The sequence below is a fragment of the Crocuta crocuta genome, unplaced genomic scaffold (assembly GCF_008692635.1).
Source record: "Crocuta crocuta isolate KB4526 unplaced genomic scaffold, BGI_CrCroc_1.0 scaffold556, whole genome shotgun sequence".
Taxonomy (NCBI): Eukaryota; Metazoa; Chordata; class Mammalia; order Carnivora; family Hyaenidae; genus Crocuta; species Crocuta crocuta.
This window is the reverse complement of record NW_027527436.1, coordinates 6,165,648-6,191,824: the sequence shown is the minus strand read 5'-3', so window position 1 is coordinate 6,191,824 and position 26,177 is coordinate 6,165,648. Positions and strand designations below refer to the sequence as shown.

At 42.9% G+C, this 26,177-nt stretch overlaps 1 protein-coding gene and 1 non-coding gene across 2 annotated transcripts in view; both read left to right on the top strand.

The window, feature by feature from the left end:
* The window catches only part of RAB3GAP2 (RAB3 GTPase activating non-catalytic protein subunit 2), a 95,341-nt gene that overhangs the window by 21,592 nt on the left and 47,572 nt on the right, over positions 1-26,177 (top strand). The window contains exons 3-9 of the mRNA XM_077759817.1: positions 10,780-10,903; positions 12,395-12,476; positions 13,954-14,001; positions 14,082-14,157; positions 14,475-14,576; positions 18,761-18,860; positions 21,094-21,192. Coding sequence (XP_077615943.1) covers positions 10,780-10,903; positions 12,395-12,476; positions 13,954-14,001; positions 14,082-14,157; positions 14,475-14,576; positions 18,761-18,860; positions 21,094-21,192 — 631 coding nt within the window. The remainder of the gene's footprint in view (positions 1-10,779; positions 10,904-12,394; positions 12,477-13,953; positions 14,002-14,081; positions 14,158-14,474; positions 14,577-18,760; positions 18,861-21,093; positions 21,193-26,177) is intronic.
* LOC144228063 (small nucleolar RNA SNORA36 family) lies at positions 23,011-23,142 on the top strand. The gene has a single exon (XR_013334112.1). It is a non-coding gene; the product is annotated as a small nucleolar RNA SNORA36 family (small nucleolar RNA).

Below are 26,177 nucleotides of genomic sequence, written 5' to 3'. Positions count from 1 at the left end.
AGGCAGCCCTGGAGTTTATTCTAAATGTGATCATTTAGAATAATGATCACACTATCTATTTCTGATTTAGAAAGCTCACCTTTGCTGCTCTGTGGAATAAATTGTAGCGAGTCTTTTAATTAGTTGTGCCTCTCATACTCATTTAAGCCATGGGCCGGTTTATATTATAGTACTTTATTTTGATGTGCCACTGTTCCAAGTTGATGCTAGGTGATGTGGACAATGATCGCCTAGTTAGAGTGTGTATATTTTAATATACTTTCTTTGCATCTGTTAAGGTGTGCCACCCTCTCTTTATTGGTAAGGCTATCCGAAATTTAGGAATAAAACTTCTTTTAACTGTTTCAGTGAAAAGCTGAAATTACTCAGTCTAAAACACATTAACTTATGTGTAGCACATGTCTTCATTTGGGTAAGATTTGGATGTTTACAAATGGCCCTTGTGGATGACAGTAGCTTGTTTGCTTTGTCTTAATTGATTTGCTCACACAGCGGGTTTGACATACACGGCCAGTGAAACAATTGACAACCATTTTGGGTGTACAGATCATTCCTAACTGCTCTCATTTTCCGCCTTTGAACCCTTGTGCTTTGTCATGGTCTTATATACATGGCAAACGAGAAGGTATTTGAATGACAACAGAAGTGGCCAGGATAGTGATATTGAGATGCTTCCTGGGTGTTAAAACGATCCTGTTCTATTTAAGAGAGCTGTTTTGAATTCGGATCCTGTCCTCAAAATAAGACCGCACCTTTGTTCAGGGAGATGTTTGGTAGTGAGAACAAAATGGCAGTATGGCCAGGGGAAAGGGTATGTATGACTGCTGCCTTACACTGCGGCATCGTCTAGAACTGTCCATGCATGACATCGTTTTGAGGTTTTGCTGAGCAAAGTGTTTGATACTAGAGCTATTAGAAATGTTAACTCAGCTGAGGTAAGAGACTTCGGTTATTTCTGCTACTGTCTAACTAAGATCATGAACAATTCCGAAGGCATAGCCAGCTTTAGAGGCGTAACAAGAATCAGAATAAATTTTGGCAAATGTATGAATCGTATGCTCTAGTCAAGGCAAGAGAGGTGGCCATCTTGTCAGAATGGAGAAGGAACTTTCTATATCTCTTGTTAGGAACAGACAGCAAGGGGCTCCTGGGTGGCTCACTTGATCAAGCGACTGACTCCCGATTTCAGACCAGGTCCTGATCTCAGTGGTTTGTGGGACCCAGCCCCACCTCGGGCTCTGCGCTGATAACACCAGGCCTGCTTGGGATTCTCTCTCTCTGCCCCTCCCTCTCTCTCTCTCTCTCTCTCAAATAAGCAAATATATAACAAAAATTAAAAAAAGGAACAGACAGCAGACTCAAAACCCGCCTTTCCTGAGAGTCTCACTGGTAGGTCTTGTCCACATTGAAGTTGAGACCAGTGTTGGAACAAGAGAAAAGTCTTGCATTGAATTTATGGCTGCGTCAAGGTGCTGTAACTGTGAAAACAATGACGGAGTTCCCCACCACTGGGTTGTGGTCATTATGACCAGCAGAGGAGAGCGGTCTGACATTGGAGGGGTGCTGTGGTTTGGTCTTTGGGGGGGCTGCGGTGGGGTGCACATGAACCACAGGTGGGGGGTGGCTAAGGGTAAAGCACAGCCGCTGCCACCGCCGCCGCCACCACCACCGAACGCCGGCCTGGAGGCCAGCTGCCTGCTAGTGCATCCAGCCGAAAACTGTAAAAACTTCAGGGTGCTTTCAATCTCCACAAGTCCGTCAGCTCTTTGAGAGTAGTTTCTTATTTTTATGGCAGAAGAGAGTGAAGGGTTCCTGTAAGCAGAAAGCTTGGGCACCAGTGTGGACACAGCTCTTTAAGGACGGGGAAGCCTCTTCAGCTTCCTGTGGCTCTGAGGCGTCCGCTGTGATAAGAGCTCAGCCAGGAGGGCATATTCTAACACCTCTGTCAGCGGAGCCACCACGTTCAGGAGGGTACACATCCATGACACGGGGGCTTCGGAACTTGAAGGACGGCTTCTGTTGGAAAAGAGGACACGCCTCTTTCTCCTGTGGGCATTTCATGCCTGCGTGAGTCTCCTTGGCTGCCAATACCACAGACTCGGGGTCTTAAAAGAAATGTATTTTCTCACAGTTCTGAAAGCTAGGAGTTCAAGATCAAGGTGCTGTCAGAGTCGGCTTCTGGTGAGATGCCTCTTCCTGGCTTGCACACAGCCGCCTTCTCACCGTGTCCCCACGTGGCCTTTCCTCTGTGTGCGAATAGAGAGCAGTGAGTTCTGGCGTCCCATCCTCTTACAGGGATAACCAGTCTGTCAGATTAAGAGAGACCTATGGTCTCATTTAACCTTAGTTACCCCCTTAAAGGCCCCATCTCCAGATAACGGTCCAGTTAGGGATTAGGACTTCAACATAGGAATTTTGAGAGGACACAATTCAGTCTGTAGAAATGCCCCAAATAACTCTTTGGGTACAGGTGCAAAAAGTAAGGGTAAGGGATTCCTACATGCCCAAAGTAAATCCACTAAGGAATTGAAAAGGCAAACAGAACTGGCTTTCAACATGGGGAAAAAAAAAAGGCGAAAGGAGATTCTTCTGTACTAAATTTTAAGTGGGCATCATGAGGGATAATGTCTTGCTTGGAGAAATTTGGAAAAGAAGGTAGTTGTACTATAACATCTACCAGTGAATGATCCTCTAATAGTAAATACTTTGCTGTATTTTTTACAGTGTGGTTACAAGGGCTTTTAGTTTGCATTGAAAGTTGTTTGCTTTGGGGAAAAAGTGACCAGAGGCCGCGGGTATTTTGCTCAGCCTCATGCAATAATAGAGATCAAGGCAGTTAAGGAAGAAGCTTGACAAGGTTTAATTTTAAGGCAGATTTAATGAGCTTCCCTTTGAGTCCAAAGGGGAGGAAATGGAGAATCAAGGATTTTGCACGGCAGTAGTTACAGGAAGCACCGAAAGTTCTGGGTTGAGACCTTCAGTTAAGGCAGGACACATGGAAAATTTCCATTCAGAAGACACTTTGGAACGTGCTCCATCTGTTTTACAGAAACTGGTAGAGAGCAGTTTACAGAGGCAATTAGATTTAGCAGATTAACAAGGAATGAAAGCATCCTAGCCAGAGAGGGGGCCCCAGAGAAATGTTTGTTTATAGGCTGAGAAATAGGATATAGCATGACCTGATTAGAGATTCTTAGAACATTAATAATCTGTAATAATACTGGAAAACATTTTGCCTTATTTTAGTGTCATTAGACTCTGGAGTCACCTAACCACATAAGAGACCTAAGCACCAGATTGGCCTCAGACAAAGGAGAGCAGCCAAGTTATACCAAGGTTATGTTTTAGGTTCTTGTGCAAAAGAGGAAATGGCTACAGAGATTCTCCTTCCTCAGGTGAGCTCTCCTTGAGATGCTGGCGTTTGACTCTTAGAAACACTCCTTTTGCCAGGGACCTTCCTGTTAACGTTATTACAAGCTCAGTCTAGCCTAGTGATTCTCAATGGGAGGTGATTTTGTCCCCTTGGGAGACATTTGGCACTGTTTAGAGAAATTTGGGGCTGTCCCAACTGGGGAGAAGGTGCATCTAAGTGGGTAGAGGTCAGGGACGCTGCTAAGCACCTTACAGTACACAGGACAGCAGTCTAAAAGAATTTTCCAGCCCCAAATGTCAGTTGTTCTAAAGTTCAGAAACATTGGTCTAGCCCATGGCTCTCAGTGTAATTCAGTCCTTCTTTCTGCACTTCCTCCTGCCTATTTCTAAAATCTTGCCTCTTTGGGGGGCTTCAGAACTTTTGATCGGTGTGGCCATTAATTTGTTTTTAGTAGATTCTGGTGAATTGGTCTGCTAGTGTGAAAAGTGCCGCTAAAAGATTATTTGCCAATAAAGAAAGGTGGATGTAAGTTGTTCTCAGTCTTTGGTCACAGACCAACAAGTAATCCAGGCTCTGACTTGGTGGCATTACTTACGGCTGAATGTCTGAGGGAGATCTCTCTTTAGTCTCCCCGTCGCAGCCAGCCACCAGTTCTCCTTCTCTTGCTTATAGTTGTTAATTTCATTTCAGATCTGCACTCCTCAGCCGTTCCTGAGGGTAGCTTGGCTTAGTGATGGGCCCTTGGTCCGTGGTCCTCTGTGGGGCAGGGTGGGACAGTGATCTGCCCAGGCGGTGGGGGGAGGGGTCGGGAAACATAACTGCTGCTCAAACACACTTTCAACCAGGCCTCCAGATTTGAGCCACACCTTTGCCCTCCTTTCCTGAGGGACCTGGTACTGGTTCCTAAGCCTGCGGGCAGTTCTAGGGATTGTGAAATCTGATGGCACGTGCCCTTGTGCTTTCTAGCAGGTTTTCTCCCCTCATTCATTTTGCTCTTCCGAGTCTTTGCCTTTACACAAACTCTGTAACTGCTGTTTGTAGTGGGGTTGAGGGCACTGGGGAGAATAAGGGTAAAATTCATCTGTTTATTCCTCTCTCTCTCTTTTTTAAAGTTCATTTATTTATTTTGAAAGAGAGAGTGCTAGTGGAGGAGGGGCAGAGAGAGAGAGAGGAGAGAGAATCCCAAGCAAGTTCCCTACTGTCAGTGCAGAGCCTGATGCAGGACTGGAACCCACAAGCCATGAAATCTTGACATGAGCTGAAATCGAGTCAGATGCTCAGCCGACTAAGCCACCCAGGCGCCCATTGTTTATTTCTGTCTTACTGGAAAGTCTTTGTGGGTTTCGTGTTCTACCTCTTTGTTTTTCCAGTTAACGTGATTTGGAGGTTTTTCTGTATCTGCCGATATAAATCATCTAGTTCTTTTAAAGTAATACTGAATATCTCATGTGTACATGTACCGAGATTCCTTTAACCATACTCCTTTCGAGGGACATTTAGTTTTTGCTTGTTCTTTTTTCCCCCTTTCATAAGCGAATGCTAATCATCTTTATATCTGCCTTACATCTTGAAGGTTTTTTCTTTTTTTTTAATATTTTATTTATTTTTGAGAGAGAGAGAGACAGCGTGAGCAGGGGAGGGTCAGAGAGAGAAGGAGTCACAGACTGAAACAGGCTCCAGGCTCTGAGCTGGCAGTCAGCACAGAGCCCGACGCGGGGCTCGAACCCACGAACCGCGAGATCATGACCTAAGCGAAAGTCGGACGCTTAACCAACTAAGCCACCCAGGCGCCCCTTGAAGGTTTTTTCTTAAAGTTCAAAATATGTGCACACTTGAGAAAGAGTGCAGATCTGACCAGCTCGCTTCCCTGCTTAGAAACTCCTCCAGTAACTGCCCGTGTCCTCAATTCTGGCTCCTGAGTGTTTGGCAAACATTGCAGTGAACATCTTCCGAATAACCAGTACCATGCCTGCTCGCTTTCCTGGAGCTGGGTGACCGGATCTCAAACCACACCAGTGTCAAACTCCTTGATAAGCCCGCTGGCCTCTACTCAGGACAGTGCGGAAAGATTCCTTTATCGTGGGAGGAGATGTCACAGTGCTGTGACCTGATTTCGACACACCACCCTGCTTGGGTGCAGCCCAGCAGACATCGTAGAGCAGTTCAGGACACGTACTTTTCCATCCTTCTGTATTTGCCCTTGTAGATTGCATGTTCGTTGCTGATGTGCCATCCCGAGTGACCTGGAGATTGGCTGTTTTCTTTTTGAGGTTGAGGGTTTATTGAAAGAAATTTTATTTACATGAGGTTTCTTCTCCCGCCCTTGTGGTGGTTTTCAGTTCTTAGATTTACTTCCTAATATGCTGGCACAGTTTACACTGTTTGGCAAAATAAATAGCCAGTTAAGTTTATGGAGAAGCAACTAGTTATGAAGAAATAACACATCCGTACCTCTGTTGGTAATTTTAAGGATATGATTTATTTTTGCTTACTGTCATTAGAGGCTTTAATCTTCAGTCCGCTACATTGAATACTGTGTCTCAGGCACAAAGAATGTCTTTGGAAGGACACGTGACCAGGAGCTTGTGGTTCTGTAGGTGGAGCTGCTCCTCACACACCCCCCCCACCCCCGCCCCGTGTGACCGCGCATCCAGGAGCCATTGAACTTGTACTACGAGCTCACTGCCGTGCATTTCATGACAAGCTAGCAGCATGCCCGAGCAGCAAGACTTGAGATCTAGAATTTTAGGGCATGGCAAACCCTAATGATGATACTGTAATGTAACATAATGTAATCATACGATAGTAGTTTCTAACCAGTTTTTAGAATGTGGAACTCCTGCTTTACATGCCCCGCTCTGCCCTGGCAAACAGGGGGGATCTGTGTCACAAAGAAAGCTGGAGAGGTAGAGAGGACATAGAAAAGAAAATGCAGTGAAGAGTGACAGAGCATGGTTTTCTCCCTCTTGCAGTAAAACCTGAAAATGTTTGAAATGCCTGAAACTAGACTAATTCACATGAAGTTTCTTTTCCTGGCTTCATAATACCAGAGAGGCACATTGATGAGATGGCGAAGCAGGGTGAGGCAGGTAACCAGTGGCATAGTTTCTCTGAATTGGCTTCCAAGTAAGTGGTATGTTTCCCAAGCTTTCATCTGGGTTAGTTCTTGGGGGGCAGAGATCATGCTTGCTTCTGGGGCCGCTGGACCGTTTGCTGGGACGGTGGCAGACAGAGCTGAGCTCTAGGCTCAAGTAAGAGGGTAGCATTTTGTCCCTTCTTACATCTCTCTAACTTGTATTTTCCATGGGTATGGTGTATCAGCCAGAATCTTGAACTATTTAAGGGAAAACATTACTGAGGATACTACTTAAGGATACTAGCTTTGAATCAGTTGCTCGTTGCTGTAAAGTTTCATGTGCAGGAGTGATTCTGGGTTATTCCAGTATCTTTGTAGACATAAGAAAGGAGGCTTGGGAATGCCGTCATCCACTCGTCTGTGTGTCAGTGGGCTGTGTGACGTGTGGACTTGAGGGGTCCTCTCAGGCACAGGCTTGGCCAGTGAGAAGGCTTGGAGTGTAGAGTGGGAGAAATACCATCACAGAATAAATAGGCAGCGGAGAATAGTAAGGCTTTTCATTGCAGTTAGTTTGAGAGAAGGCAAAAGAACAGGATGGAAGGATAGGACCTGGTACTGGGCACGGACAGACAGAAAAGAGAGGGGAGGTGGTTTTGAAGGAGGGCCTAGAGAGATGTCTCTGGGGTACACGGGCTCACGTGTTCACGTACTATCTGGTGGTTCCAGATCGGTTCAGAAACCATGGGAAGGTTGGCCTGGGATAAAGTGATATGTAATAGTAATCATTTGAGAAAAGGCTTTCGTTGACTATGAGAGCAGAGTCAGATCTGGGGAGAAGAGCGTCTCCTTAGCCGTTCCAGCTGTACCCCAGGATAAGCAGGCAAGCGATGGACTGGGATGTCCATCTGGATTAAATGTCAGGAGGCTGAGTTCTAGTTTGGGCTCTGACAGGGCGTCTGCTCCTCCCAGAGACTGTTTTCTTTATTATAAAATGACGGTTTGAACCAGTTAGCCTTTAAATCCTTCCATCTTTGAATTTCTTTTACTCCTTGTCTTTTCAGCAAATACCAACATTTAGATCTAATCCTTGCTGGTGGCATTATTTTGAAAACCTAGGACGGAAACACTGAAATAATGTGGTTTGGGGGCTCCGGGTGGCTGAGTCAGCCTTGAATCAAGCTGACTCTTGATTTCAGCTCAGGTCATGATATCCTGGTTTGTGAGAGAGAGTCCCATGTTGGGCTCTGACAGCTGGAGCCTGCTTGGGATTCTCTCTTCTCTCTCTCCCTCTCTCTGTCCCTCCCCCCCTCCCCCAGCACCGCAGGCTCATTCTCTCTCTCTCTCTCTTTCTCTCTTTCAAAATAAATAAACATTAAAAATAAATAATGTGCTTTTAAAAAGAACGTTTGTTTTGAGAGAGAGAGCCCGCGCATATGCACATGCCCCAGGGAGGGGCAGAAAGAGAATCTGAAGCAGGCTCTGCACTGCAGCACAGAGCCCAATGCGGAGCTCAATCTCCTGAACTGTGAGATCGTAACCTGAGCTGAAATTAAGAATCATAACTGACTGGCAGAGAAGGACAAATACCATATATTTGCACATATAGGTGGATTAGGAGGAATTTAACAGAGGACGATGTGGGAGAAGAAGGGGAAAACTAGTGGGGGAGAGGGAGGGAGGCAAACCATGAGAGACTCTTGAATGCTGAGAACAAACTGAGGGCAGATGCGGGTGGGGGGAGAGGAAGAGGGGTGATGGGCATGGAGGAGGGCACTTGTGGGGATGAGCAACAGGGTGTTATATGGAAACCAACTTGACAATAAACTATTAAAAAAAAAATTAAAAAAAAAAGAATCATAACTGACTGAGCCACCTAGGTGCCCCTAACGTGCTTTAGTGAAAAGTAACTTTGAGAAAATTTTCAGGATCTGTTGTTTGAACATCATTTTGGAACTGTGATAAAAGGAAGAAACCAGTTTATATAGAACTTGCCAAAATTAGGACTGGATCACATTTCTGGAGCAATGTTTTCATTCTTTTTTATTGCACTGAGATGGAAATTTTAAAGTCAGTTCCAGGCACCCCTCATCTCTTACCGTAGCACCTAAACGTCCCCGTGTGACTCACCCTGCTTCTAGTGGCGTGTCTGAAGGTGAGATCCTCCAGTTGCTTGCAAAGTCCTGCGCCTCGAAGTTGGTAGAGTCGGAATCTCAGTTATTGGGGAGGGAACCCCAGGGCAGGGCTGCCTTCAGCTTACAGCTGGGCCGCCCCGAGGGGTCCTGGCTAAACAGAGACCGTTTTCTACAGAAGCCGTTATAGGCCCAGAGAGAGGTGAGCTGCAACTAACCTTTACTTTGTTACTTTCATCTTTCAGGGATGAATTTTCTCCCTAATTTATATATAGAAAAGTACACCTGAAGAACAGCCAGCTGGGCAGCAGAAGTCCTTAGAGAAAGAGAACTTTTCCAGTGTTCCTCTCTCCCCCTCCTTCAGGAGCACATTCTCCTTAGGTTGTTCACCCTGCACAAGAAGAACTTCCAAATCTATGTGGCTCCTATTTGCTAAGTTTTAAAAAAGCATAAATGTGTAAATTCAGAAAAGAGAAAGAACAAACAGCCTACATCTCGTCCCCTTTCTCCCCATCCTCCTGATTAGTTCAGGCTAAGAGTTGCTGGCAGACGTTGAGTAGAGCTTTTAAAGCTTAGAAACCAAAAAGAATAGGTCGATAATTTAGCTACATAACACTGACAAATGTCTACATGGACAAATTAAACTACCACATTGACTGGGAAAAACTATTGCAACTCTTATGTTCAAAAGGCCGATTTTCTTTATATGTGAAGAATATATACAAATCAATGAGAAAGAGTAGCAACCCAGCAGGAAATCTGCAAAGGAAAGAAACAAATTATTCATAGAGAAGACTTTAAAAAACATTTTTTTTTAATGTTTGTTTATTTTGGAGAGAGAGAGAGCGCGCGCACAAGTTGGGGAAAAACAGAGAGAGAGGGAGACACAGAATCCAAAGCAGGCTCCAGGCTCTGATCTATCAGCACAGAGCCAGACGCAGGGCTTGAACCCCCAAACTCTGAGATCCTGACCTGAGCCGTAGTCGGTGGATTAACCGACTGAGCCACCCAGGCACCCCTAGAAGACTTTTAAGCATTTGAGAAAATGCCTTTTCTTGTTAATAAGAAGAAGGCAGTATACTGAGATACCAGTTTTCATCTGTTGCATTGACGGAGATACAGAGTTAAAGCATCTTTTGAAAAGTCTGTGGGGAAGCAAGCACTTTCAGAACTTGCTGGTCAGATTATAAATTAACACTACCTCTCTGGAACACAATTTAGATAGCAAACTAATATGTATTACCTTTTAGCTGGCACTTTCACTTCTAGGAATATATCCTGCTAATATACTCCCACACAAACTGGTAAATGTGTAAAGTTATTCACTATGTCATTGTTAGTAGCAGCGGAAGAGTGTAGACATCACCAATGCCTGTCAGTCGGGGCCTGGTGAAATAAGCTGTGGTGTGTCCACACAGTGGAATACTGTGCAACCTTTGAAAAAATAAACTTCATGGTAATGAAGTCTCAGGTATATCTTAAGAGAGAAAGTAAAGTAAGGAAGAGTGTGTGGGTAATGTGCTACTATCTGATAAGGAAAGAGAAGGTAAAGGAGAGTAATATCTTTGCTCGTATGTGCACACAGCACCCCTGGGAATACACGCTCATGACACTGGCCATCTCTATAGTAAACAGAGCACTAGAGTGTGAGAGAGACTTGTCAAACAAGACCTTTTTAGATCTCTTGAATTCTTAACCACGGGGATTTCCCTCTTTTTAATTATTGTATAAGTAATTTGTTCAATAAAAAATGAAAACATATTTCAATTCAGATGAAGAAAATATCAAATTTATCCAATGCATTTACTACAACCATAAACATCAGAGAATTTTTTTCTTTGCTGAGTAGCTGCAGCTACCTTAGCTGCCTCTCTGGAATTGGACTATTCACTAAAGCTTCTGACAGTCAGTCATTCTTGGAATGATCTCTGTGTCACATTCTTTGAATGTCATGCTAGTTTATATGTGCTTATGTTAAAACTTCCTGCATTAATATTCAAAACTGAGATTTCTTTGTAGTGGATATTTTAATTATTGGTCATCTTTGACACGTTTTGATAAGGAATATTATTGAGACTTTTAAAAAGAAATAGGGAGATTTCTTTTTCCTTTTTCTTTGCCCTTGTTCCTCAAGGTGGGCAGGCGGAGATGCAGTACTCTCAGTATTTTTACAGTCACTGTAATAGACATTTTACCCACAGGAAGAAGAAGGAAATACTTGCAAAGCACAAAAAATGTCCTGGCTGCAAGATTGTGTTTTATCCTTATCTCCGACCAATGATCTCATGGTTATAGCTCGAGAGCAAAAAGCTGTTTTTCTAGTGCGTAAGTACTATTGTTTTCAGTGTCTTTTATTTTAATGCATAGAATAGGACAGAAATGGATTAGCTAGAAAGAAAAAAATGTCACATTGTGTGCATTATATGGTGGTGGTCTTTTTTTTTTAATGTTTATTTTTGAGAGACAGAGCACAAGCAGGGGAGGGGCAAAGAGAGAGAGAGACACGAAATCTGAAGCAGGCTCTGAGCTGTGAGCACAGAACCTGACATGGGGCTTGAACCCACAAACTGTGAGATCATGACCCGAGCCAAAGTTGGACGCTTAGCCAACTGAGCCACGCCCCAAGTGGCGTTCTATAGTATATTTCATGTATAATACTTGTTATTTTCCTTTTTGTACTTCTCATTCTCTTTCCTTCTTTCAATTCTGTTTGTTTCCTCTTTGTTTTTCTTTTTTGGCTGCCCATACTTAGCTGTGGTTCTGTGGCTCTTCAGAGGCAGAACTGGGTAAGGCCCAGTTCTTGCAAGGGGCAGGCAGAGCTAAACAGGCTGCTGGCCCCTTCTTAGTGATCATGTGATTGAGATGATTTTCAGCTATACTTTGAAAGCTCATGGGACTCTAGTTTCTCACTTTGGGCATAAATTTTCAGTTCATAATTTTTACTGAAGACTGAAATTAAGGCTGACATAAAATATGAAAAACCTTACTGATCAAAGTCAGATCATACATTAAACGGCTGTGGAATGGTCCTCAAAGCAGATTTATCCTCCTGAAACATAAGTCTTTTCTTTAAAAAAAATTTTTTTTAACGTTTTATTTATTTCTGAGAGAGAGAGACAGTGTGAGCAGGGGAGGGTCAGAGAGAGAGGGAGACACAGAATCTGAAACAGCCTCCAGGCTCTGAGCTAGCTGTCACCGCAGAGCCTGATGTGGGGCTCGAACCCATGAACCGTGAGATCATGACCTGAGCCGAAGTCAGCTGCCCAACTGACTGAGCCACCCAGGAGCCCCAGTCTTTTTTTTTTTTTTTTTAATATTTATTTCTTTTTTGGGGGGGAAGGGAGGGACAGAGAGAGGGAGAGACACAGTCCTAAGCAGGTTCTGTGATGTCAGTGCAGAGGGCTCGATCTCACAGTTCTTGAGACTCGAGTCAAAATCAAGAGTTGGATACTTAATCGACTGAGCCACCCAGGTGCCCGTATAGCATAAATCTAATAGAAAGTCTTCTCTGTCATATGAAGATAAGTCATTTTGTAAATAAAACAGATGAGATGGTATATATGAACGGATAACTTATTCTGCAGGAACTGTGACATCAGATGGATGTAATTGGAGGAGGGGAGAGACTACAGGTGAGGAGACTAGGTTAAGTTTTATAAAAATCTTACACAATTTAAAAAATATTTGCCGATAAAGAGACCCAAACCCATTACCGTAGAACAATTGCATTCTGTACTCATTCTAAAGGAAAACTGTTCAATTTATAAATTACTGTTTCAGTATGCTATAGTTAGTTTATATGATAATTTTTTTCAGCAAAATGGAAATACAGTGATAAAGGAAAAGAAGAGATGCAATTTGCTGCTGGCTGGAGTGGTTCTTTAAATGTCGAAGAAGGGTAGGTACCAGTTTTGTTTCTTGGTGTGATAAATGTGTGTGTGAAATTATTTGACTTGTAAAGTGAGAAGTTTCATCACTGGAATATTTAGTGAATGTATATTCATCCCAATTTAGAGGCTGCGGGGCATGATTTGGTCAGCAAATTTAAATTGGACTTTTGTGATTACTTTTTTTTTTTTTTAATACTGTTTACAGAGGATTTAGAGAAGAGCTCAGAGAGAATCCCACACTTTCTACATTTCGTTGTTTCCTATGTTCATTACTAATTTTATTCAGCTAAGAAATCAAGAGCAGTCATTGTTTTCTCTGCTTTGGTAGCATTGGCCTTGTGCTTAAGGGGGACGGTGCTACATTAATTCTTAAAACTCATAAATACTTCAGAAAGGCAAGTTGGTAAATTCAGGTTTCCTAATGACCCAATAAGAGTGAGTCTCTAGCCTGATGATATGGTGGAGCTGCTAACCTGGGACCTGGCGCCAAAAACGGTTTTCACTTAAATTTTTATGACTGAAAACTATCTGATGAGAATGAGTAAGATACTGGAGACTCTGGATTCAGATAAAAGATAACCAAGTGGAAGCCCAGAATACATGCCTGGCACACTGGAGATACTTCTTGGAATGTTTTCTATTCTTATCAAAATAAATGATACTATTCCTCCTCAAGCTGTTCAGTCTAAGAATTTGAAGACATTTAATTTCCGTCAGCGGAGCAAAGCGAACACGGTGGTTCAAGTACTTTAAAGACCACAGACAAAAAGTTCTGTTCAGTGGCCGCATAAGATGATGTACGTACGGGGCAAGAGGGTTCACAGTTTCTTGAATAAGCTGGTGATGGTCCTGAGGGTTGACATTAAAGTCAGTCAGGAGGAGCTGTTTTAATTCGGGGGCTTAGTCTCTGAGCTCCTGACAGATTTTCCAAGTCCACATGTCACATTAGAGAAGAATGTTTTAGGGGCACCCGGCTTAGCATGTGCTGAGAAATGGGTTATTGGGGGCAGTTTCTGCAAAATATCAAGGAAGATGCCAACCGGGTGAAATGCAGTTAAGCCCTCAAATAACAGCCGCAGAAATGGGGTTCGCCTGTGACGTGACCGACACCCGTCCCGTGCCCTGTGCTTAGATGCCGCAGAGGAGGGGGCCCTGTGGGAAATGACCGCCCGCGATGACTTGCTCTTCTCCAGTTCTGTGTGTAGTCTGTGCGCAGTAAAGTTGTGCTTTCTCGTGTGCTTTTCATGATGGCACAGAATGAAGGCTACTGGTTTTTATTAACCTCAAGTGAGCGCGACCTTTCCTGTTATGTGAATGATTTTTAGGATTCTCCGTATGTGGGCTCTTACTGTATTTTTACTTCCACAGTGAAGAAAACTGGTTCGCAGAGCTCAGCTTCCACTGGTTGCCCTTTAACATTAAAGTAGAGGGAAAAGTAATTGCTAAATTCATTAGGTAAACTTACGATTTCATTTTTGTTTTTAGAGAATGTGTCACCAGCGCCCTGTGTATCCCGCTAGCAAGCCAAAAGAGGTAAGGATAATGAAGTTACCTGTTCGCTTTGCTTTGCTTTATGAGCTGTTATAACAAAATGATGGGTTTGTCTGCGACAGGAGCTCCACCGGGCGTCCTGACTGGACCTGCATCGTGGTGGGCTTTACCTCAGGTTACGTGCGCTTCTACACGGAGGTGAGCCGGCAGTTCGCTGCTCGATGGGAATATATAGTTATGTGTCCCCAGTATCGTCCTTCGTGACTCGTTGCCTGCCGCTTGGGAAGGTGTAGTTGCTGCTTCGTGGGGGGTGGGGTGCAGGTGGAAGGGGGGACGGGAGAAGTCGTGATGGAAAGTTCTGGTAGAAGCTATTGAGAAGAGAAGCTGTATTCTTCTGAAAGACGGTGCCTGATATCCGTGGAAAACTGGTGGGGAAATGGCGCTTTGCCTGCCCATACCGGTTCGGGTCTGTTAGTAAGGAGACAGGCAGAGCCCCTCTCTGTGCTCCCTCCTAGAACGGCGTGCTCCTGCTCGCACAGCTTTTGAATGAGGACTCGGTGCTCCAGCTTAAGTGCAGGACCTATGAGATCCCACGGCATCCTGGTGTGACTGAACAGGTAGCGTAAAAGACTGTGTTCAAAGTATCAGTGCCTTTACTTCAAAGTAGTTTATTTTTCTCTCTCTGTTGGGAAACTTAAAGGTAACTCTGTCTTGTGGCGCAGTCGGCTGTGCTGGCATATTCTAGAAACATAACCTGTTTCCCAGTCTTGCTTTTACTTATTTAATGAAATATCCTCTGTTTTGTCCTACCGTAAAATAAAACACTGTGGTCAGAGAGCCTTAAAAGGGTTTCTTATTTTTAGAATTTAATAGTGACTTAAGGCAAACATATGGTATATATCTTTTTTTTAATTTGGATTTAGCTGTCAGAATTGTCCACAACAAAAGAAGAAAAGTTCTAACCTTATTAACTATTACTACATTGTACTACCTATTTCTCAGAAAGGAGGTGAAGGTTTTATTTATAGTGGGAAATATATTCACTGAACTGAAGATTTTGATAGAAAATGATACTGTTTCATATCCAAGGCTCTCCACACGTGCAGTTTTCACTTCTTCCCAGGTGCTGTGTGAGAATTTGATTGTCTCATTCAAAAATTAACTGTAGACCCTCTCTCTCTGACCCTCCCCTGCTCATGCTGTCTCTCTCTCTCTCTCTCTCTCTCTCCTAGAAAAAAAAAATTTGGGGCGCCTGGGTGGCTTAGTCGGTTGAGCGTCCGACTTTCGTTTAGGTCATGATCTCGCGGTTCATGGGTTCGAGCCCCGCGTCGGGCTCTGTGCTGACTGCAAGCTCAGAGCCTGGAGCCTATTTCAGAGTCTGTGTCTCCCTCTCTCTCTGACCCTCCCCTGCTCATGCTGTCTCTCTCTCTCTCTGCTAGAAAAAAAAAAAGTTAACTGTAGAGCCACATAAATTAATATGCTCTTGTAGTCAAAACTATGTAAATATATCTGCCTTCTTTTTACTCTCCTGCTTCCAAAATGTTTCACGTGCACAGATGTATGTACTGTGTACCTGTGTGTACCTATGTATGAGAGGTGGCCTAGAGCTGTAGAAGAAGCTTAATCTAGTAAGAGAGCCTAGATTAATTCCTATTAGTGCCTTTGAGTGAGTTAAACAGTCATGCAAAGCAGTACCTAGTGACTTGCCATTTTATATGGCCAGAAAAGATTCTGTACAAGCTCAGAGAAAGGGGAGCTCAATTAGAACGAGGACAATAAAAGAAACTTTCATTGAGGAGGTGAGATATGAATTAAGCTATGAAAAATGGTTAAAGACTACCATTAGTTAATGGTAAAAGAAGGAGAAAGTGTTTTAGGTAATCAGGAGAAAAATGAAGGGAGATTCAGTGTAGGACAGTGCATGAGAACAGAGAAACCTATGTTAGAAAATAATGAGAAACTGTTGAATAGGCAGTGGCCACATTTTTCATAAATTTGAAAACCAAGTAAAAATCGTAATGATTCAGGAGATGAGCAAAGCTACTAAAGATTTATGAGAAGGAAGTGTTGTCTCAAAGGGACATTGAAGGAATCTCTCCTCAGGAGGAATTGGAGTTGTGAGAGTCTGGAGTCAAGGAGGCTAGTTAGCTGATTTTTTAAAGTTCTCTCTAATAGACGTGCAGTGTTGGGATAGGACTCTGTGATGGCTGTGAGAAGAGAGAAGTGAGCAGTACCAAAATCATTAAAGGAACCATCGACAGAATTTCGTTATTGTCTAGAGATGTAGATGGGTCAAGAGGAAAATGAGTGGACTCTAAGATACCCACGCTGAAGAGCACCTTTGACAAAGATGGCAGACAGGGCTGCTTTGCAAGTGAACAAAGGTTGTTGAGTTTGGTTTGGGACATGTTGAGTTTGAGGCGATGGTAGGAAATAAAATGAAACTACCAGTATGGCTTCAGCCGTGCAGAATTTCTGTACAGGCACCAAGACTGGATTGAAGAAGATGGTTTAAGTCCTAGATAATTAATTCTTCCAGGTATAGGATCTAGGAAAGTAAAACTGAAGACTGAAAACTTAAGTCTTAATAATATTCACCACAAGAAGGTAGGAGAAAATGAAACCATTGAAGGAAACAAAGAAGGAGCTCTTAGAAATCTAAGAAGATGATGTGTCCTTTGAAGATACTTCTCAAGAGCTCTTTTCTGTTTTTCTATTCTCTGGATGGCGAAGGTTCTTATAAACATTTTAAGTTGGGTTATGTCTATACTAGTTTTTAGATTTGGTAGAAAAATATAATATTTAAATGCTTGCTATTTGTGAGTCAAGAAAATCTATTAGTTGAAAAATAATTCTCACCGAACACAGAGAGAGAAGCCTTTGTCGTTAGTCTGTGTTGTACATAAGCATTTTTGGATCTGATACATCAGTTTATATGTCAAGAGTACGTATTCGCTTCTTCTTCATTATACTCCCAGATCTATTAAAGGTCACAGAGCACATTTCCTCTGATTCAATTCTGGGGACAGTGAGTGTAGTAGAGGTGACAGCAGGTCATTGAAGGAGAAATTCCAAAGAGAGAAGATGTTTTTCTGGAATGTCAGAGGAACTCCTTCTGGGTCTTCTGCACAAATCTGTCATCTGATGTAATTTCTGTAGCTTTTGGACCACTGGTGTTTGTATTAGTCTCTCCTTCAGGAGGACTGTCTGGTTTTGGAGATAATTGACTTGCTGGTGATTAGCTCCTCCAAGGCAGCGAGGAGGCTCTTTCCCCACCGTTGTGCTCAGTGGACCGTACAAGCCTCGCCTTGCGCATCTGTTATGCGAGCACCCGTGCCAGCTCCCTTCGCCTGGCTCCTATGCCTCATGGGCCACAAATCTCTTTGAAAAATGGAAACAGTCTACTGGTCCAGTAGGCAAGGCCGATCTCAAAAGAAGTATAGCTGGTCAGAAAGCATATGGTAACATTTTGAACTTAAATAATAATCTAAGAACTATAAGCAACTACATTTGGATAATTTTTCACCTTTCATATCGACAAAGATCAAGATTTACAAAACTGTTGGTAACAGTATGGAGAAACGCGCACTCTCATGTGTTGGTGGAAGCATGAATTAATTGACAGGCACTTTCTTGAGGGCAGTTTAATAATATGAATGAAAATTGAGACTATTGTACGATCCAACACACCCAGTTGAAGGAATTTATACTAAAGTAATGTGAAAAGATACACACAAAAGAATTTTTACTGTAGTGATGTTTATAATAATGGAAATATCTTCATTCATTCATGAATACGTACTGCCTATTTTATGCCCAGTCTGGTTCTAATCACTGAGAATCCTTGGTGAAGCAGACATACAGGGATCCTCCTTTCTGAGAGCTTATAGTTTGGGGCATGGTGAAGGGAGACCAGCAGTAAACAACTACAGCTGCAAAGATGGTTCTGGTATCTGCCAGGTGCTAGGAAGGAAGGAATAGTGTTGATGAGCTGGTAAGGAGGCAGGAGAATGGATGTGCCTGCTTGACCTAGAGGCTCAGGAGCAGCCTGTGAGCAACTATATTCGAGCTGAGAACTGACTGATCAGAGGAATTCAGCAGGTGACCACCTGGGAGGTGAAGTCTAGGCATGTTCAAAGCACTGAGGTGATGATGGCCTTTGTTCCGGGAGCAAGGGGAGAGAGAAGTGAGATGACAGAGACAGAGGCTGCCATCCTGCAGGCCTGGTTAGTGGGGCCAGGCTGTGTTCCAAGTGCAGAAGGAAGCTGTTGGAGGGCCTCAGCCACGAGAGTGGTTCAATCTGCTAGGTCTTCCAAACAAGTGTCCACCACTAAGAACTGGTTAACTAAGTTTTATTACATATGCTACCATACGTGCTATAGTGTGTGTATACAAAGTGTATGACCCTGTGTATGGAGACATGTTTGGGATTTCAGGTGAGTCTTTAGTTTTTCTTCTTTTATATATTGTAGTGTTTGCTCAATGACTGTATCTCATTTTAATAAAACTTGTACTTTTTTTGTTAATCTCACCACTGACCCTGAATGCATTATACATCATTCACAAAAGCTCATGTTTGAGAAGAATTGTAAGTCCTTGGCCAAAAGTCATTCTGAATTTAATTTTCCATTTAGTTTTACTTTTCCTCTGCTTGATGGTGTTGTGTGTGTTGGGTGGTTGACAGTCAGTCATGATAATTTGCTATTTTTCATTAATCCTGACATTCAACTTTAATACAACAGTAGATATGCATAATTGGCAGTGATGAAAATATATTATTTTCTTCTTATTTCTTTAATAGAATGAAGAGTTGAGTATCTTATACCCAGCTGCCATTGTGACTATCGATGGATTTAGCCTTTTTCAGTCTCTTCGTGCTTGTCGAAATCAGGTAGCAAAAGGTAATTGTTTTTGGCAAGACGTATCTAACTTCCAACTTCTTATTTAATTTAATCCACTTAGACAATTAAGCATGTCCTCTGAATTAAAAAGGCCTCCTGCACTAGATTTACAACAAAGACACTGTTTCTGTAGAAGCGGGAGTGCGTTGTCTGGTAGTTGGCGTAGTAAGATAAAGGCAAGGGCTGAAAATCAGCACTCTGTGTATTGGGGTGAGAAGTTTCATCGCATGTAGCCCAGGGACCAAGTTCTCGCTAGATCAGCAGCTGTTGGGCTGGTTCCGAGAATCTTGTGATTCTGCATTGAGTCCTCCATCCCCACCGAGGGCAATGCCACCCTTGTGTTCAGGGGGCATTTTATTTCCAGCCCCCTCCCGTAGACAAGACCCAACAAGGAGTCCTCACTGGCTTCTTTTTGCTAACCCAGAAAGCTTCTGAATGGAGAAGTTAGATGCCTGAGCGATGTGTATATGGGCGACTACGTTATTTCCAGACTTGGGGGTGAAAAATGCACAAATAAGAATTCTTTCTCATACTACTCACCGTTTACATTCTTGGGAAGAGGATACAGAGCAGAGTTGTATTTCATCAAATTCAAGGTGCCTTTGTTTGTAGATGCAGTAGTATCTGCAAAAATGCTGCCAGCGAAAAACATGCCATCGATTTTAAGATCCCAGTTTTAGAAAAGCCTTAAGCTCACTGAAAACACCAGTACTAGACTTGCGCCGTTTCTTCTGGGTTTGGGTAGCGGGGCTCATAATGGCCCTAAAACAAAAATTGTTTTGTTTGCAGATTGATGCAATTGGTAAAATCCTGAGGTTTTGGTTACGTGAGTCTTCAATAGTACATGCTTTTGTATTTAGTCAGAACTTGTTTGAATTTTTATAGCTATTTTCATAATCTTTTAAATTATTTAAATTTAGGCACAATAAGCATCATTATCTTGGGGTCATTTAAAATAGTCACCATTAGTATATATGCCTAAAGAGACTGGCAGCTTTCTGCAGGTTAGAATTCAGTCAGTGAAATAAACTAGAAATAGATGATTATTATTGGTACCGTCAGCCATTTAGTTTTTATTATCTTTGAATTCCTGTTTATTTTTTGTGTTTAAGACCATAAAGCCGTTTGTCTCCTAGGAAGTAAGAAAGCCACTTAGTGCCCACTTGGCGTAAGCTGTTCTAAAAAGAATTCTGATTACTTAGCCAACAAATTGTTGTGTCTTTTATTTCAACATACAGGAAAATTCTCTTTTCTTGGCCTTACTGTCAAATCTGAAGTATTTAGAGGAATCTATTTTCCCCTAATTGGAGTACTTCACTTCCGGGAATAAACAGCCAGAACCCAGCTATATTCTCATTTGTGGCGTGAAACTTTACTGACAAGTAGGACCCTGTGCCCAGACCTATGGCAAGAGGTGTCACTATTGCTTTTCCTTTCATTGCTCGCTCACTGTTGCAAATACTGAGCAGAGACCGGCATTTTATTGATTCTTTCTGGCGATACTATTGCTGGTTATGTATCTTTCTATCAGGACTGGCCTTGGCTGCTGCCTTCGAGCCCTTGCTGTGTGTGCTCCTGCAGGCACGTCGTGTGGTTTTCAGTTTTTCACCAAGTTAAGGCACTAGTTTCTGTTCCTAGGATTTTATCCACTGTTTCTCAGGAGGAAGAAATTGTTTCTTTGTCTTCAATTGCAGTTTGAATTCACCTTAAAGTTTAGTAGTAGTCGAGAATTAACAAAAAAAAAATTTTAATGTTTTATTTTAAACATGTCACTGAGAGAGAGACAGTATGAGCAGGGGAGGGTCAGAGAGAGAGGGAGACACAGAATCTGAAACAGGCTCCAGGCTCTGAGCTGTCAATACAGAGCCTGATGTGGGGCTTGAACCCATGAACCATGAGATCATGACCTGAGCCAAAGTCGGACACTTAACCGACTGAGCCACCCAGGTGCCCCATTAGTAGTCTAGAATTTTTAATCGCCTTCTCCAACTACGTGAATGTTCCAAAATCTCTTGTGACCGTCAACTTGCTCTTTTAAGAGCATTGCATTTTGCGTATACTGTCTTGGCGTGAATAAAGTTCACTTTAACCTTGTTTTCATTGCCTTGCCTCATTATTATTATTGAAATTTTAAAGTAATCAAGTTAATTATATTTTTAAAGTTTTTTTTTTTTTAAACTTCACTTCATCCATTATGGTTAAGTTTGGATTGTTTAATTTTTGTCTTTAACAGCTGCAGCCTCCGGCAATGAGAACATACAGCCACCACCGTTAGCTTATAAGAAATGGGGTCTACAAGATATCGACACTATTATTGATCATGCTAGTATTGGTAAGCATCACTAGTTCAAATTCTTATGGAATTTACTTCTTTTGCTTTTTAATTGATGTATCTCACTTATTAGAAATGTATATTCTTATGCGAAAGGAAATGTATTCATTGCCTTTGGTGAGACATTTGGAAGTTACTCCAGACTTATGGATTATCATAGGCTTGTATGTTTAAGAAGCGATAGCAGTTTTAATAATTAGGTGTTCAGCAGCAGTATAGTTTGTACAGGTTTAAGTCTTTCACTATTTGACCTAATTTTTTTTGCAGACAGTTTAGTTCATATAATCACCATATAGATCAGTCTTCTAAAAATGTAACCTTTAGACTAGCAGAATACAGGTGAAGGCAGATTTCTCCTTGCGAGCATAATTGAAGACTCACTGTGCTAGGTACTGGGAACACAGACGGAAAGGACAGAGATGAGAAGACTTGGTCTCATCAGGGAAGCGTGAGTCTAGCTGGAAGAGCCACATGGAAACAACTGCGGTCCCCAAGTGTGCCGGCTGGGGTTGGGGGGGAGGGGCGGAGGAGAAGCCCCTGGCGCCGAGGGAGGTAGGGAGCAGCGTCTGAACTCAGTCCGGAATTGGAAGGATGAGCAGGACTTGATCAGGAGCAGCAGCACAGAGGCGGGATCCTAGCCAGTGTGTACTACGTGTGAGGCAGGAAGTGCAGTGCGTGCTGTAGAAATGATGGGTCCGGGGAGAACTGACAGGCAGACGTAAACAGGAGTCAGATTTGGAAGGGCCCAGTGTACTGCACAGAGGAGTTTAGATCTTCCTCCCAGCAACACTGAGAGCCACTGGAGAATTTGGAGCTAAAGAATGGTATTATCACTTAGCCTGTTAGAAAAATCACTTTGGTAGTTTTTTAGTGCCTGTAACATTGGGGTCATGACTAGAAACTAGGTGCAGTAAGGATACTTAGTAAGAAGTAATGGGTTTCTGAATTAAGGTAGTAGAAATGGAGTGTAGAAGAAAATACGGTTTAAAAATATGTGTATTTTTCTGTTTACCAATATGTTATATGCTTACTAAACTCAAATAATACATAAGTATATAAAGAGGCAAAGAAAAAATATCCCCTTAAACTCTACACCATCCAGAGATACTCACCATTGGCATTTTGGTGAACATCCTTATAGACTTGGGTGTGCAATGCATGCGTGGTATGTATATGGTTATAGCGAGAAATAGGTTTTCATACATAGGATTATATCGTACCAACCGTACTATACCCCTTTTCTGATCAACATGTTGTAAAGAGCCTTTCAATCAATTTTGCTGAACACACATTTTGTCAGGGTCCTGATAGAAAACTGGTGGCACCCTTGAAATGGGACAATTAAGACACGTTTTGTTTATAGAGAAACTAGAAAGACGCGGTGCAGGAGAACCACAGGAACGGTAGGGCATCTCCGGGCTTCTCAGCAGCGCAGCTCTTAGCCGCTCCTGGGCCAGGAGGGGTGAGGGCCTGGGGCAGGTCCCGAACTGGGAGGTCATGAGTAGGGTCAGAATCTTAAGAGCAGGAAGGCTTTTGTTCTTATGTCATAGGGAAGTAGGTGTCCTGACTTCATTTCCCATCTGTCTTTGATCTCCTGGTGAGACTTTCTGTTGTCTGAAGCCAGTGGACGTCAGCCGGCCCTGGGAGTGGGCGGGGAGAGCCGGAGTGTGAGTTTGCAGGGCGGAAGGAAGGTACCTGACACACACATCCCTCGGCTTATTGCTACCTCGTTCTCATGTGGGGCACGCTGCAATACGTACCTTCTTGTAGACATTCAGTGTGTCTTTACTGATTTGCTAACATAAAAATACTGCAGAATTCCAAAGGGTTGAGTTCAGTTCAGGGTGGCTTCCCTGTTCTGTTAATTGAACTTTGGAACATTGAAACGGGCTAGGAAAAATGATTGGATAGAAAATATTATTCTATTCATTTATCTCCCAGCCTACAAAATGATGAGAGGAAAAAAAAAAGGTACAACGGACTTTATATTATATGTATATCTTTATGTTAAAGTTTTGATGAATTCATTCAACAAGTAAGTCAACAGCCAGTATGTCCTAGGTGCTAATACTGGGGCTAGAAATACAAGGCAGACAGAGCCCCATCCTGATGAAGCTTGTATCCTGTGAGAGGGAGGCACACGGTAGACAGTTAAGTCGAATGAATAACTATGGTAATATCCACATGTTAGTACGCATCATGAGGAAAATAAGCAGAAGATTATGATGGAGAGTGAAAGGAAGGGGTCATTTCAGGTGAGCAAAGGGCTCTCCAGGGAAGTGACACTCAGACTGAGACGCAGGGTGGGAGGAAGGGCCAGCTTCAGAAAGAGGTATAGGAAGAGCATTCCAGGCAGAGGAAGCAGTGAAGAGATAGGCCTGCGGGGCCTCAAAGTCCTGAGAAACGGGAAGGAGGTCCCTGAGACTCTGTTGTAAAGAGTAAGGGGAGTGGCGCCTGGGTGGCTCTTTTGGTTAAGTGTCTGACTTTTGATTTTGGCTCAGGTCATGATCTCGTGGTCATGAGATCGAGCCCCATCTGGAGCTCCCTGCTGGGCTCCGTAAAGGTTGGAGATTAAGGCTGGGGACAGATCACTTAGGGTAAAGAGTTTGGATTCTCTCTAAATACAGCAGATGTCACTGATGGAGTCCAGGTACGGGGCATTTAAAATTATCCTGACTGCTGCTTCGAGAGAGCTTGGACAATAAAAAGTAAAAGCAGGAAGACCAGTAAGGAGTTTGTAGCCGTGAGGGAGAATGGCGGCCTTGCCTGGAGACGAAGCCGAGGAGCTGGGGGAGGGTGGACACATTGAGATCCTTTTGTAATTGGTAGGGGATGGATTTGAGAAATTAAAGAAAGGAAAGATTGAGGGATGTCTGATTTTTTAAAGTTGAATGGATGATCAGACTGTTTACTGAAATGAGAAATAAGAAGAGGTTTGAGGTGGACAGATCAAGTTAGGTTCCTTACAGGTTAACTTCTGACACAATCACACATTCAAATGGAGGCATCAAGTAGGCAGATACATGTCTAAAGTTTAGGGAAGAAGCCCAGCTTATTGACATAAATCTGAGAGGGAGTGGTTGACCATGGAATGCTTCATGGAGTTCAGGAAAGGGAGAAGGTCCATTGGATTTGGCAACATAGAGCTCTTCTTGGAGTCTGATGTGAGCACTTGAGGTGGAGCCGTGAGGAAGGCCAGCGTGACGCAGGTTGAAGAAGAAACATTTCCACCTCTATTTTCAGAAATTAGAAGCACAAGAACAAGAAACTGGATCACAGCATCTCTATTTTTATGTCCAGTCTTGACCTCTTCCTTAAAATTCATTTCCATAAAGTTCATTTTCCCGCTCCTACTGAACTTTTCCACCAGGGTATCCAAACTTACCACATCCAAATCAGAATTCTTGCTCTCCTCCCCCAAACTCGTTTCTCCTCTTTTCTTCCATATCCTCTCTTCTGTTGCTCACACCCAAAGATTCTGAGTCAGCTGTGACCCCTCCTTTTGCGGGTTTTTCACTCCGCACTCGCCCACCTTGTCTCTTCCTGCGCAGTAGGCCCTGTCTGACCACCGCTCATCCCCACTGCCGTGAGCATCGTGGTCCAAGCCACCAGCATCTCTTGCCTGAACGATTGAGGAACAGACCGTTCTAACTGGTCTTTCTGCTTCCTTTCTCCCCTCTCTAAAATCTGTTCACCAGTTTGCAGCTAATCGCCTTTTGAAATAGAAGTCCTGCTTTTGTCACTCTTCTGTGTAAAATGTTTTCATAGTGGCTTCCTGTCTTATTCCTAATAAAACGCAAAGGCTTTACAGTGGCATCCAAGGCCTCACATCGCCTGGTTTGTGGTGTGTCTTTACCTTCTCTTCTCTTGGACCCCCCGAGTGTTACACCGCGCTCCTCTCCCCGTCGTTGCTCAGATGCACCAGGCGGCCTCCCGCTTGACAGCATTTGTGGCTGTGGCTCCTTTGCCTGGGAAACTCTACCCAGCTACCCGCATGGCTCTGTCTCTCTCACTTTGTTCCGGTCTCTGCTCAGGTATTATTTTATCAGAGAGGTCTTCTTTAGCCCCTATAATAGACCTAGGAAATGATCCATCGAGTTTGACTTTATGGAAATTTATATTAAGATTTAAGTTAATATTTACATTTTAATAGTGATAATATTTAATAAATAGTGGTTTAATGTTTAATAATAAATTCTATTTCAAATTAGTATTTGTTATATTTATATAAATATTTTAGTGTGTATTTTAACTGTACATTATAATTTTATAATAACATTTATACTAAGTTGTTTCAAAGTGTGGAAAGGCCTAAGATGTTCTGGAAGAACACAAAAAATTCACATATTCACATCTAAGGAAATATAATAGGCAGCTTGTCTCAGCAGTAATATTTGCCTCGTTCTTAATAATGAAAGCAGTGAGTGTATATTGAATAAAAATTGAAAATTGTGTGTATTGAACAAAAAATTGAAATATGTGTATATTGAAAGTATATGAGGGGAGGAGGAGGGGCTGTCAATAAGCTGTATCTTCATTTACTTTAAATCATTGAAAAATAATGCTCAGATTGATGACTCAACACACCACGGGGCTCTTGATTTCACCACTTTGCCACAGTACAGAGAGCAGGACAGCACATTAACACCTCTGGGGTGCAGTCAGCAAGTCGTAGGCTGTGGGAGACCAGTGTCACGGAAGCATGGGGAAGGGTCAAGGGGTTTCGGGCTGGTCCTGTACGCCCATTTCTTTGTGAGCCTTATTTTGAAACCCAGATGTATTATTTTTTTTTCCTGGCAATGATCAGCTATTCTGTAAACAGAAAAAGCAGAAAGTTTAGGTCCATCACAGTTAGGATTTGACCAGAGGAGTGTGCGAGAAGGACACAGGGCAGTTGTAGGGGTCTGCACGAGTGATGATGACAGAGCACAGATCTAAGCTGGAGAAGAAGGGACGTGAACAGAGAGGCTGCTTGATAAATAGTG